The sequence below is a fragment of the Atractosteus spatula genome, chromosome 27, assembly GCF_055471065.1.
Source record: "Atractosteus spatula isolate fAtrSpa1 chromosome 27, fAtrSpa1.hap1, whole genome shotgun sequence".
NCBI lineage: Eukaryota > Metazoa > Chordata > Actinopteri > Semionotiformes > Lepisosteidae > Atractosteus > Atractosteus spatula.
The window spans coordinates 9,494,659-9,504,737 of NC_142732.1; the positions used below are offsets into that span (position 1 = coordinate 9,494,659).

The following is a 10,079-nucleotide window of genomic DNA, read 5'->3' on the forward strand; positions in this document are numbered from 1 at the left end:
AAGCTGATAGTTTGATTTAATTCTGTCCTGTAAAGCAGTACATGGTGTTTTGTAGAGATACAACTGTTTCTTTGCTTTGAAAGCTTATGTTCTGTTCTGTTCTATATGTTCTGTTTGCACATCGGCTGTTCTAAATGGCTTCTCGTTGGTTCTGTCCCTGGGAACTGACCTATGACATCAAAGTGTATTGTAACCCAGTTCTTATTACAGACAGCTGTTTCATTCAGTCGTATTGACTGCAGTTCAAACTGCTTTTGTGACATGCTTATTGAGTTACTTTCATTGGGCAAGTCAGTAGTGGCTGTGCAAAACCTGGTAGCCCAGATGGAATACATCCGATAATACAATTCAGCTTTACATAGAGAATATTTTAAATGTATATATTTAACTAACTGAACCTGACAAAATGTAGTTTCATTACAGGTTCTGACCCTTTTCCATCACTACAATCTGTTGTTTTTTTCAGCCCGGTATTAACCTTTTTAAATTATGCTTTAAGAGAACACCTCTGAAGGTCATTTCATTCCTTTATTTGATCAACTGGAGCATAATATACATTACAAATGAGCAGAAGCCATTTGGCTATATTAAGCAGTCTAGATGTAAGGTCTTTTTCCCCCCCCACTAACAGCCTGCAGGTTCATTAGACAGCCCGACGGTCACTGGATCGATGTGAGCGCGGTGCCTTGGTTAAGGGCACAACTGCACTGCCCACTCAGCGTTAAACACCCGATCCTCTAGTCCAGAGCCCTGAACACTGCTGCCTGTTTCTAATGTACATTCTGACAAGACATACATTGAAGTATTGCAGTTAAACCGTAAATGTGGCCTAAGGTAGCCAGCATGACCCCTTCCTAGAAGCTACGGATGATGCTCTAATAACATAATGGTTCTTTCTAAAATACAGTAGATATCATCAGGCACGTTAGTATCCATAATACAGAACATTTTCCACAGCAGAAGTCCTTGCTTGTGCCATGTGTGGATACAACCGTGTACCTGTTTTATCTGCTTGAGAAGTGGTTATAAACGATTATGCGGGTTGTAGTGTGGCTGTTGAGCCTCTATGAAGGTGGTTATGGAAGGCAACCTTCAAACTGGCGTCGCCAATACAACTCTTTCTGACAAAAACGTGAGGGTCAGGTGACCGGGGCTCATGAAGGCGTCTGCTTGGAAGCGTTATTCTATTGCTGTGCCAGGAGTATCTGCACGCAGCTAACATGGAGAGAGATGTGCTCAAAACTGAGGGGGATTATGCCTTTTGAAGAATTCATCCCTCCTGCTCCCTGAGAAGTGCAGCCTTATACAGAGTCAAAGTCTCTTAACACAACGGGGAGAACAGAATTACCAAAGCTAATGATGGAGTGCATGGTCTTCCTGTGCAACATTAATTGCAATTGGCAGTTAACTGGTTGTCATTGGGTGAAGTAGCTGCAAGGCAACTAATTTCCTCTTGTGATTGAATAAATCGTGATTTGATTGCACCGGACCACCCTCTCACCAGGCTTCCTCCTGATGTAGTAACAGAGGGGGAAGATCAATCAACAGCGCAGCCAAAAGCGTTTTTTTTAGATTGATTCTCGCACTTTTGTCCATACACAATGGCGACAGCATCGCGGGGAAAAAAAAACATTCATTTACATTGGAATACTGGTGTTAAAACTTTTCATTCCCTGTTGTAGATGGTCTGCTCTTCCTCAACCTGATATAACTTCGCGATGTGCTTCCTTGGCCACAGTCTACCCTGCAGTCGCCTGAATGCACAGGCTTGTCACGACCCAAACAGGCAGCCAGCATGCAAGCAGTCAGTCATCACCTCCAGGGGTGGGGAGTCAGAAATTAATACGATGCTTTTCATTGCAGGCTAATATTCTGTAGCAGTCACGCCACGTGCACATACAGCAGTGTTATCACGGCATAGCTACCTCTAATAAGAACGAGACTTGCAGAGCATGCATGCTTACATTGTGCAGCACCAGTTAGCTGGCTCAGCCGGCCCCCCTTGTCTGGATCCAGCGGCAGGGGTAGGTAACTCCAGAGCTTGATTGTTGATCACCTCCACCACGCTTGATGTAACAAGCCCCTCATCTCTCACTCTCTCTCTCTGGGTGTTGATCGGGCGCTAACGGAACAGGACCTGCGGGGATGGAGAACTGGAATGGCCTGCCCCTGCTCTGGAAGAGACTGGGGTAAAGCACTACACTAGGATGTGTGTGCCTTCGTGGGGTTAGTGCTGTTCCTGGGCGTCTTTCTCCTCTTCTTCCCTCTGCTTTCCTTGGACCTGGGCCTTTTGCTCTTCGGCGGTCTGGGCGTGGACTCGCCGGGAGGGGCCGGAGGGAGCCCGCCGTTGCTCTGTTGCTCTGCTGCGCCCCCCGGGGTACGGGCGGCCATTTCGACGGCGGGCGGTGGCGGTGGTGTTCTCGTGCCGGCGGGGGTCGCTCCGAGCGGCTCGTCCTGCATGACGTCGTTGAAGGGGTCGTCCCTGCTGCCCGCGTCCAGGAAACTGTCCGGGGGGGCGGCGAACCTGCCCTTGTGGTCGTAGTGGCCGGAGTCCTCCAGGAAATCGCTCTTGGCGAGACTCCCGTCGGCCGGGCTGACGCTGCGTGGGATGGACCCCACCCCCTCCAGTTTGGAAACGTCGGCGATTCCTTGCCGTCTCCTCTTGCCCTTGCCCTTGCCCTTCTTCTTCTTCTTCTTGTTCTTCTTGTTCTTCTTCCTGCTGGTCTTCTTCTTGTTCTTCTTCTGCTCGGCGCCCTGCTCCCTCTCCTCCTTGGCGCTCTCAGCCGCGGTGGACTGCGAGGTGGAAACGGTGGCCAGCACCTTGATGAAGTCCTCCGCGGCGGTGACCATGTGGCCGAGTGCCGGCGGGGCCTGCGTTGCCGTGGCTGGAGCCCTGGCCCCCTCTTCCTCCTCGTCCTTCCTCGCCGGCGGAGCGATGGTGAGCTCGTCGATGACCTCTATTCCACCGAAGTCGTAAGTAACGGATTCCTGGGCCACCGCGATGGGGACCTTCTCGTATCTCTGACACCTGGGGGGGGAGAGACATTCGTTTTTTTTTTAAAAACTATCCCAAATCGCACCGTACATTTGGAATAGAAGCAGCAGCATCTGAAAGGTAGCTGAAAGAGTAGGCCTTCAGGGGAGCCCAAGTCTAGTCTTCAAGGGCAGCTGTCTGTCCAACAGTGTCTCTGATCTTCCCCAGGAGCCATGTCACCCTGCAACTCCCTGCTCGCAGCCCACTGGAGCTCAGCAGGTGTGAGCCTGGTCAGTACCTGGATGGGAGACCTGGGAAAAACTAAGGTTAATGCTGGGAGAGGTGTTAGTGGGACCAGTAGGGGGCGCTCACCCTGCGGTCTGTGCGGATCCTAATGCCCCAGTATAGTGACGTCAGTATAGTGACGGGGACATTATACTGTAAAAAAGACGCTGTCCTTTGGATGAGACGTAAAACGGAGGTCCTGACTCTCTGGGGTCATTAAAAATCTCAGGGCGTTTCTCAAAAAGTGTAGGGGTGTTACCCCACTGGCCTTTGAACTGGCTTCATCACTCTGCTCTCCTCCCCACTGAGAGCTGGTGTGTGGGGAGAGTACTGGTGCTTCATCCAGGTGGGGCTGCACACTGGTGGCGGAGGGGATCCCCATTACCTGTAAAGCGCTTTGAGTGGAGTGTCCAGAAAAAGCACCATATACATGTCAGGAATTATTATTATTATTAAACCTCCATCTTTTCAAGAACAAGGAGAGGCTACAAGTGTATAAATAGAGTCCCGTTCTATAATTTAGAGCCCACCTGCAAATCAACTCAGACACCTTCTGGCTTTCCAGAAGTAGAGTTGTAAACGAGGGGAAGGCTAATGCTAATTTCAAACTCGATTCAAATCGAGTTAGTGCTCATTTATTAGTGTTACAAAACGTTTCTCTTATTAAAATGTTTGTAAATGTTTAACGGACACTTACCACCCATACCACAGGCGCTCCACGCACTGCTCCTCGTACCTGAATTCAAAGCAGGGCACCTGTATCACGTTGAAGAAGGCCTGCCCCACCACCCTGGAGGACGTGTCGTTCACCTTCCTTAAACACGCCTTCAGCCTGAGGGGAAAGAGCGGATTGAGAGACACTGCGCTGACGGAGGGAGCCGATACCTTCATGAGGTACAGGTTGAATTAGTAAACGGCAACGGCGCTGTGCCACAGGGGTTAACCCGGGGTCTGTACTGTCGGTCCTTTCCCACTTTCACATTCACATTTTACATTCGGGGCCGCTCGGAATCACCGGGCTGACTTCAACACTGAAATGGATGGATTCGTTTTGTGTGACGCAGACTTTATTCAATTAAATCCCCCCACCGAGAGAGTTTCGTAGCAACATTTCATCTCAAGCAACGCAGAAGAATGACTGTCCAGTAGTTCAGAAAACGAAGTAGGCACATACAGGTGTTTTGTACCTATTAAACGCTGGCATGTGACCTAAGAAACGTTTGAAATGGAGGGTCGAGCCCGGGCAAGGCTGGTGTCGGTACAGGCAGTGGCAGCCCGCCCCCAGGTGGGTGGCGGTGTACTCACGCGTTGTCACAGTCGCAGTGGCAGATCGTGTGCCAGCGGAAGTTCCGGTAGCCGTACCGGGACGAGAAGGGCTGGATCACGTACGGGCAGTGGTCGTGTTCCCTGCAGCAGCTGTCCGTGTCCGCGAACTCGCCTGAGGAAACACGAACACGGTTTGCCCACGGACCGATCACGCGTTTCAGAATGTCATCACAACGGGTGTTCAGAGGAACTCGGAGGCTGAAACAGTTTAAATGTTTTATGCGATCAGCAGAGGGGGTGCTACTGCTTGCGTTTGGAAGTTATTTCCATTAACACGAGACCAGTTGAGGACAGTACATTGTGCGACGGAGTAAACTTCTGTACGACATGGGAAAGGCGTTCGCTGGACGGGTCCCACGGTCTAAGAGAGCAGAGTGGCTCAAAGGTGGTGTTTTTCCTTGCAAAATAATTCTACCCGTTATTTAGCATTTTCTTTCGCTCGCTTCTAACACAAACCACCGACACGGAGAGCGAGTCGTTTTCTCACCTGGGCGCTCAAACGCTTGAATAGTATACCTAAAGCGTGCCTTACGATAAAAGGCAAGGTCATTCCCGTTTCCTATTTGCTGCTACTAAAAAAGTGGAGAAAATGAGCGGTTTGTCTAAAGTTTTTATCTTGACGTTTAACAACGGACATTTAACAGTGGATGCATGCGGGGGTTTACAATTAATGGCCGATTTGAAGACACTATACTGAAGATTATGCATCTACTCGCTCAGCTCTAAGTACCCTTTGACTGCTAATTGAATAAATGTGAGCTCCAGGAGCGCTTACCTAAGTGGTCGTAATGCTCGGCGTTGTTGCCCGCCCCACACCACAGTGTACCGGGGTAAGTGAAGCCCCTCTTAGTTCTGCGAAGTGCTGTGCGGGCACCCCCAGCGTCTTGGCTCTCTCCCCGCTCTGCGCCCGCTGTCTGCCCCTGGGGCGCCGGAGTCGCCTTGACGGCCCCCTGGCCGAGCTTCGCCCTCCAGAACGCCCGGCAGCGCGCCTTGGCCGTGGGCACGTCGGCCGGCCACCTCTCCCAGTCGCCGGGCTCGGCGCGGCGCCGGCGGTCCCTCAGCCCCAGGCGACACACGTGCATGAACGACTTCACCTCCATCGGGCTGCTGACCACCGCGCAGTCCAGCAGCCTGCCCCGCGGGTCGCGGACGGAGCGGACCTCCTCCACGCCGTCGGACACCTGGTGGAGGTCGTGGGCGCCGACGCGGGCGCTCTTGGCGCAGAAGGTGCCGTTGAACATGTAGAAGAACTCGCCGCCCTCGTCTTCCACCCCCAGCGAGGGGCTCAGGAAGTCGCCCTTGACGAGGTTTCTGTCCAGGTACGACAGAAAGACGAAGAAGACGGACCACATGACGAGGCGGCTCCGTCAGCACCACAAGCCCGCAGACAGCAGCCTGGTCCCCGGCGACCTGGGCTCCCTGCCTTTTAAAGCGCCATTTAAGGTGGTACGATTATTAATACATTGACTGACAATAATGGGAGGGGTTTGACGTGCGATTAACCATTTCCTCGCCGGAAAGATGCCGTTATTCCCACCTCAGTGAGCAAAACCCTGCTCCGTCGCTTGGCTAGCGGCCGGCCCAGGTGCCTACTGGCAGGAGGGTCTTGACTGGAGACTGCAGGGCCTCGAAAAGACAGATCCAGGATCACACAAAGTCCTGAGTGGGCGAGGGGGGACTGGGATATATTGGAGAATTCACATCTGGTGCACACTCGCAGTTATAAACATAACGTGCTCCAGACATGTAGTTTAACCTGGTCCCCACCGTTTCTGTAAAGAAAATTGGTCGCACGCCCTAACACACACACGCAGCATCTTCTCAGAGGCTATAAATTCCCTAGTTAGAACGGTTTTTTAAAATTTCCTGAGCAAAAGAAAACTCCGCCGGCAGCGATGCGGTTAACTATGGTGAACTCTTTTCTGGGGATTTGACCGCTAGTTACCTCCCGACACCCCCCACGTTTTTTTTTTCCTCTAAGCTCGAGATTTAGTTCGGTGACGCTGCTGGGAGGAGGTTCCTGTGGCGCTTTCCATGGTAACCAGAGATGGGGTGATTCTGAGAACCCATGAGATTGGGCATCCCTGGGCGATCTGTTGAATACCAGCCCGCAACATTATCATGTTTCCTTGTGGACGGGGTTCCTTTACGGCTTTTTCGTGTTCTTTCCGTTTTAAAGAATGCTTAGCATGAGAAAATTACTCAAAAGGGCAGGGGGTAACGACCTCCTTTAAAACTTGGAAACAAAGGGCTCCCCTCATCCGCAAACACGAAACCTCCCAACACAGAACGCGCTCGGTTACGCAGGGGGACGTTACAGAATTCGCAAATAAAAGTCACTTTGGAACAGTTATCTCGAAGTCACGCACCGCGGTGCTGCTGTAGGCGCAGGGCACCTGAGTTTTAGTTTTGGCCTGAGATGTTTGTCACCTCAAACAACCTACCCCCTATTCCAGATAAAACCATTGCAGAGCGGCTGATCGGGAATCGAATGAGCTGGGAGTACCACACAAACCATCACACCATCAGACACAGGTGTGATGGTTTGTACCTCGGCCTCGACAAACGGCTGAGATAACCTACGCGCACCAGCGCGTACTGGTGTGACCTTTGGGTTGTCGTTGCAGTTGAAGTTAAATTTCACGATTACTTGGGTGAATGAAGGTTAGCCCCGCTTCTGCCTGAACGAGCCGGGGGAGAAGCGAGGGCGCAGCAGCCAGCGAACTGCCCGCAGCAAGTGCAATGAGGCTCCGGTGACGGATGCCCTCGGGTTCCTGGGAAAAACATACACAACAGGACAATGGATTTGACTGAGCGGCTCTGTTTAAAATTCCCAGCACCGGCCTCCCCGTCGGATCATGTGACCCCCTGATCTGTGGGCAAAATCTCCCCCTCGCGTCCGAGTTCACTTGGTGTTCAAATATCGCATAAAAAAGCTTTCTGTCTTCTTCTGGGCACTTCTGCGACGATGTGCTCGCTGGTTATCGATATTAGATTGAAGCCTGCTGCTGTCGGCAACGCTGCGCGTTAGCACTCGTTTCACATTAAGCTGCTCTGGAATTTCGTTAAACCCTCTCGGAGCAATTATTTTTAAAGGTTTTCGAAAAATAAAAGCAGCAGTAATAAATGTCAATCATTAATTCTAGAAAGCGTGGACGTATTATAAGATCCGTTGTCTACAGCACGATTTCACGCATTAATTAATAAAAACAGTTGGCGGTAAAGCCTTTAGTTCCAGGGCCCCTAGTTTATGGAACAGTCTCCCAGCCCATGTTCGGGCTGCCGAGTCAATCTCAGGATTCATATCCGGATTGAAGACCTATTACTGCAGCCTAGCCTACTCACACCTCACATCACAGCCTGCTGCAACCATGGCTGCTGGTGCTGCTGTCCCTGCCACTGTGTGTCTCTGTGCTGGCCCACCTGGTAGATACATCTGTTCTGACCAGACTATCCTATTCTCCTCCCCACCTGTCTGGACGGAGCCCGGGCTGGGCCCCATCTGAGTTGGATGCTGGATCACTGCCATGGATCCAAGAGGGACATCGTGGATATAGCTGTCGTTTAGGAGGATTTTGCTGGTCTACAGAGATCTGCATGGACTACTGACATACAGAAGACACGATGGATGGATTAATACCCCCATTCATTTATTTCCTTTTCTTAAAATTATATAATGTTAGCATGAGGGGTTGGGCAGCCAGTTGACCTTGGACCCCTAGAGGTTTTTTTTCTCCTTACTGAGGAGTTCTTGGTTCCTCTCCTCCGTTGTCTTCTGGTCTTTTCTGTTCTGTATTCACAACATGTAGGGTCACGTCCTTTGTTAAGCGCCTTGGGGCGACCTTGTCGTGAAAGGCGCTATATAAAAAAGACATCGAATTGAATTGAATTTCAAGACGCCAGTCAAGTACGGTAGATCGGAAAGCCCTTGCTGGGTCCGGCTGAAGAGAAGATCTCTTTCGTTTTCCGCCAGACTGTTTATAAACAAGCCCGGCAGCGTGATACACTTCATTGAGCCGTATGACACGTGGGCAAATATGATAGCCCCCCCCCAAGAAGCGCGCTCCTCTCCTTTAACGAGCCCGTCTCTGCTTCTGCTCCGTCTTGGCTGCCGTTAGCTGCAGAACCTTTCCCAACGAGGGAAGTCGTAAAGGTCTGGGAGAAATGGAATCTGACTTTGTTCTGGCTGTACAGAGATCGGCACACACGTGCAGAGACATCCCAGGGAGCACCGTTTCAGCCTTTTCATTCTGTTTTAAAAAAAAAAACCCGAGGAAAATCCTGGAGCAGTCGAGACTGTCTCGGGACTTGAACGTCTTCAATCATGATCTCAAATTTTCTTTCTACTATATGGCTGCGGTCCTTAAAAAGCAGCGCCAAAATATCTAAAAAAATATATATTTAAATGGAAACCTTGGAAGTCGCTTGCTCAATTTAATTTTACCTTCAGGTTTACCTGTATTTAGCGTACGAATTAAAGCTTTAAAGCTTTGTACCCCTGGTAAAAGAAAAAGTTCTGGTGTGTAGGTGGCGTCTTTCATTTTCATGACGCGCATACACTCCCGCAGCTTGAGGTCTTTCGAACGCGCCGCGGCTCTTTAAAATAGTCCAGTTCCTTCTCCCGGTGGCCATGAGCTCTCGACACCGTGCTCGGGGCGCAGTAAGGGCTCGGAGTATAAAAATAACCAGCACAAGCATTTTAAATAATTAGCACCATTTTTACAACAAGCGTTGTGCTGTTGCCGGAACACGTCGTGTTATTTGAAGTATATTTAGTCTGTTGGCCAAGAGACTCAATTTGAGCTTAAAAGTAGCCGCACACCTTTCTTCATGTTATTCTGCATTGATCTGCAAAGTTATACAAAGAAAGAGTCTAATAATGACATTAAATAAAAAAAATAGACGTTACATTCCATTTTAATCCCATTGAAAATAATATGACAATATATTTTGTAATTGACTTCATTATTGTACTCGCACGTTATTAAATACATGAAGTGAAATGGTCTGGGAAGAGTCCTATGTTTGAACAGTTCAAGATAGATGTAAAGGCGTATTTAAAAGCTGCGCGGATCTTTATTAACCTTGTTTAATCTTTTACATAAAGTGTAACTATATCACAGTATGTACCCCTGACGACGTTATCGATCTTATATGTACTCTTGTTAGCTTGTATTGTATGCATTTTTGCTGTTACGGTAAAAAAAAAAAAGACGTGTGACTACTTAGAGACTGCGCTGTCGGACGACAGAGAAGACTGCTGAATATCCGCTAAAATAAAATAAAAAGTTTTTTTTTCTTATACCGCGATTAATAATTTTCTAAATGTCTTCAAAATGTTCACAACGGTATTTCGTTTGAACTTTGTTGACTCAAAGGGTTTGTATCTGGATCAGTCTGTGTGGAGTTCTCTCAGCCTGTCCTCACCAGATTTGCATGGGTTGTCTCTGGGTCCTTCAATTTCCTCCTGCAGTACGGAGACACGTTGTCCCTG

At 49.6% G+C, this 10,079-nt stretch overlaps 1 protein-coding gene across 1 annotated transcript; it reads right to left on the minus strand.

Moving 5' to 3' along the window:
* Nucleotides 1–514: 514 nt before the first annotated feature.
* Nucleotides 515–5,998, minus strand: proca1 (protein interacting with cyclin A1). Its single transcript, XM_088906736.1, has 4 exons — nucleotides 5,361–5,998; nucleotides 4,565–4,697; nucleotides 3,957–4,091; nucleotides 515–3,028 (listed from the first exon to the last, which is right to left on the minus strand). The coding sequence occupies exons 1-4, from the start codon at nucleotides 5,935–5,937 to the stop codon at nucleotides 2,203–2,205; spliced, it is 1,671 nt and encodes a 556-aa protein (XP_088762862.1). The 5' UTR covers nucleotides 5,938–5,998; the 3' UTR covers nucleotides 515–2,202.
* Nucleotides 5,999–10,079: the final 4,081 nt, after the last annotated feature.